This window comes from Trachymyrmex septentrionalis, unplaced genomic scaffold, assembly GCF_001594115.1.
Source record: "Trachymyrmex septentrionalis isolate Tsep2-gDNA-1 unplaced genomic scaffold, Tsep1.0 scaffold9, whole genome shotgun sequence".
Lineage (NCBI taxonomy): Eukaryota > Metazoa > Arthropoda > Insecta > Hymenoptera > Formicidae > Trachymyrmex > Trachymyrmex septentrionalis.
Genome location: NW_017306091.1, coordinates 3,566,148 through 3,569,898, shown reverse-complemented (window position 1 = coordinate 3,569,898; position 3,751 = coordinate 3,566,148). Strand labels below are relative to the sequence as shown.

Below are 3,751 nucleotides of genomic sequence, written 5' to 3'. Positions count from 1 at the left end.
ACGCGGAGTTGTTATTTAAGAGGTGCGTTCAGTTTTCTGAAAGAAATCCAATATTCCCTACGAGCAATGTAATAAAGTGGTACGGAAAGGAACGCGGAGACAGTACGTACTTTTGCGTGGACAGCGATAGTAGGGTTAAATGAAGTATGACGCGCGTCAACCGACACCACTCGCGATCAGCGTAACGCAACACACGCAACGCGTTTACGGTATAACGTAGGCGTGGCTGGCTTGATATCAACGATGGCCACCTTTCGACTGTAAATCAATCGATATCTCGCCTGCAGGAGGGGCTTTTCATGGGGCTTGTACGATGCCTGAAACGAGCCGGGGGTGGAAGCATGCGCCAAATGCTGAATGCGAATCGACCCGCCCCGCCGCTTTCATCCGCATTGAAATCGTCTCGACCATCATTTTCGCTTTTCTCCGCGACGTGCTGAAATTTATAAAAAGATCCGTTTTTTTCTACTTTCATTTTTTATTTCCACCGCTGCGAATTATTCATAAAACGAATAGGATACACAATCTGTAAAAAGTTTATATCGTAACCGTAAATTCGATCCTGTAATAATTATTTTCTCGCGTTACTGTGAACGAACTAGAACTCTCTGAGAATCAATTTATTTCGAAGTTACGTTTATTATAATTTTAATAGAAAAATAGTTTCACATAAAAAATTTGCAAGTATATTAATTTTCTAGTTTGCGTTTCTTTATAAGTAACTTTTAGATTAAAAAATTGTGGAATTTTTTTTTATCTAATATAAATTTGGTAAGTAATTTTAATATTATATATTTGAATGTAATTTATTTCTCTCTCTCTCTCTCTCTCTCGCTTCAGTGACGTAACGACTTATTTACCTGTTATGATCGTGACATATCTCGCGGATGACATGTCGCCATGTCATAATTCATTAATCGGGTTTTCGATTCCATACACGGCTGTCGACGTCTGTCGCAGGCTATATACTTTACCCGAACAAACATTCACGTGACTGGGAGAAAGGTAGGTGTTGACGAAATAAATCATTGCTCATTGGCTTGATAATGGGAATATTTAATTCGAATTTAAATAATCTTACAAGTATCAGTTGTCGCGTGATCGTTCGTATGCGCTCGCTACGCTTCATATATCATACGTAAATAAATAGCTAAGTTACATTTTAAACAGTCTATCGGGACAACGCCGTCGCTAAATGGTAAATTATGTACACGTTCGCTCCGCGCGAAATTACATATACAACACACCTATACATAGTTCATCTCTATTTACTTCTCTCTCTATTATGTATAATCTTCTATTGCACGTCGCAATCACTCCAGTGTTTCGCGATATATAATATCTTACATTTTTACAATAAATTAACGAAAACTCTTATTCCCCCTACTTTTATTCGTTCAATCCCGATTCTTCCTCGTCACCGGACGACTCTCTCTAAGATTTCGTGTAAACGATCTTACCAAAAAAATTGGAAAAAATGGCACTTGTTAATCTCCTCCATAATAAACTATAACCGCTGCATGCCATCGCACGATACATTAATCTGATTAATCGAGTGTTTTAATTTATTTCTTCAACAAATTCGGTCAATTTTGCGAGAAAAGATTATCTAATAATATAAATATTCTCTTGTTAAAAAAAATCCACTACTTTTTCTTCCACCAATACGAAATATTATTAACTAGTTCTCTTTTTCTCTTATTTTTTTGCGCGGCAATATTTCATTATATAGAGCATCTCAGGAAATTCGTTTGTTTTCTGAGACATCTTGTATCGCTGTAAAATCTGATCCAATTGTACATACTACTGTCTAGAAACGTAGTATTCATTTCATCTCTTCTCAAAGCGATGGCAAGGAACGGTGATCGTAACTTATTCGCATATCCATTTCAGTAGAACTAACTTCCTGCTCACGATTATTTGAAACGAGAGCAAGCGATATATTTACCAAACCTGTTGTTCTATCGGAAGCTCTAATTATAAGACGAGAATTCTTCGAGTTGACTCTGTCTAATGAGTTATACTAATACGTCTAGCGAAATAAATACTCCAGTCTTTTATTTTAAGGAAGAGAAATGACAGACCGTGTCGACTTTGGTCCGCTCTACAAGTTCTTTTTTTTTAATTAGATTTTTGGCCTGGTATAACTCTCTTTAAAGTAATACACATTATATATTTATTTATTTTTTAAATAATATATAAAGATTTACATATCGCGCTTTGGTTGATTTATTTTCAAAAAACCTGTAAAATTGACAAAGTATATATTTTTGATAAGTAATATTTGAATTTTTTTGCAGGAGAAAAATTATTAGTTCCAAAAGGGATTGTTTCATGAAATTTCTACATCGAGTGTCTTCCGATTATATCGGGAGAATTTTTCACGCCCCAATCTGGTATCTCCAGGTTTCATTTATTCCGTAAAATTTCTCTAAAAAATCTTGCGCAAAGAATGAAAATCGAATAGAAGATTCGACTTTCGCTCCATACAAATGGCTCCATTGAGGTCAGACACGAAATTCAGGGGATTCAAAGTTGCAACGTTAGATTTTTCCGAGCGTTTAAGTTTGCAATCGTCATTTCGCTTGAAGTTCCGCGGCCTGTTCCTCTTCCTCCTTAGTAAGCGGTACCGTCGAATGATTGTAGAGCCCCTGCGCCATTAGCTGAAGAGCCAGAGGGTTTTTCTGACCGCTCGCCTTCTTGATTTTCGCTCGCTTGTTCTGGAACCAGATCTTGATTTGCGCCTCGTTCAGACCTAAGTCCCTCGAGAGTTGCTGCCTCCGTCTCTCCGTCAGGTATCGGTTCTCCGCGAATTCCCTTTTCAGTCTCGCTAATTGTTCACCACTGAACGCGGTCCTGGGACGTTTCTCCTCGGGGGTGCCACCGCCGCGTCCGTCTGTCCTCTTCACTCTTCTCGTGCGCGGACCTGAAACACGAGATGGTTCTAGCGTTAACTCGTATCTGTCAATATGTCTGTCCAATGACGTCTCTGCGACAATGCGTAGGAAAAAATATCATGGAATAACATAAAGAAGAATTCACTTCTTCAGACGAATTTATTCATTTTACAAAAATATGTGTAAATATAAGTAATCAATATTGTTTTCTGTTACAAAGATAGATATATATAGTATATATATCATAAATAAGCAATTGCGTATCTTCGTTCAGATTAAATTTTCTCGAAGTGTATTCTTTTCTCTCATAAAGTTGTCATTCTTCTTAACGCTGCTGTTTCCCAATCGCTGCTGCTATTGCGTTAAGGAATAGAATCTCACAGAGACGACTATACGCAAGACATCAGGTTTTAAACAATGCTTCGCAATACGGCTTTACAAGCAGACATTGATTCAGCAAGTTTACACGCCGATAAATCTAAGAAATTAACGAACCACCGGTCGGCAAGTTTTACGGCAACTTTTATTGTAGGCCTGTCTCAGGTGTTTTTCTCTCCGGTGCGCCAGGTCTAAGTCCGGTTATGCGTCTTATGTGTCTTCTATAACAAGCTAGTTACTTGGGAGGAGCCGGCGCGAGGTCGGAAAGTTCGTCGATGGAATAAACGTCCGGCTGAAAGGATCGTCTTTGCCGGCGAAGTAAATCCTTCCGTCTCTCGATCCTACTTGCCTTATCACGCTTGCGGACGCGTTCGCGCGAAATCACCGTGACGTCGGACGGACTAGGCAGCGGTGGCTTTATCGTAAATCAAACGCATTATTATTGCAGCCATGTCGCGCATCTTATGCCGACGCAA

General features: G+C 38.9%; 1 protein-coding gene across 2 annotated transcripts in view; it reads right to left on the bottom strand.

The window, feature by feature from the left end:
• Positions 1–2,305: 2,305 nt before the first annotated feature.
• LOC108756011 (probable serine/threonine-protein kinase DDB_G0282963) overlaps positions 2,306–3,751 on the bottom strand; it is a 77,145-nt gene continuing 75,699 nt past the window's right edge. The window contains exon 3 of one of the 2 annotated variants that reach the window (XM_018499543.1): positions 2,306–2,944. In XM_018499543.1, coding sequence (XP_018355045.1) covers positions 2,577–2,944 — 368 coding nt within the window. In that variant the 3' untranslated portion in view covers positions 2,306–2,576. The remainder of the gene's footprint in view (positions 2,945–3,751) is intronic. The other variant, XM_018499544.1, reaches the window with a different exon arrangement.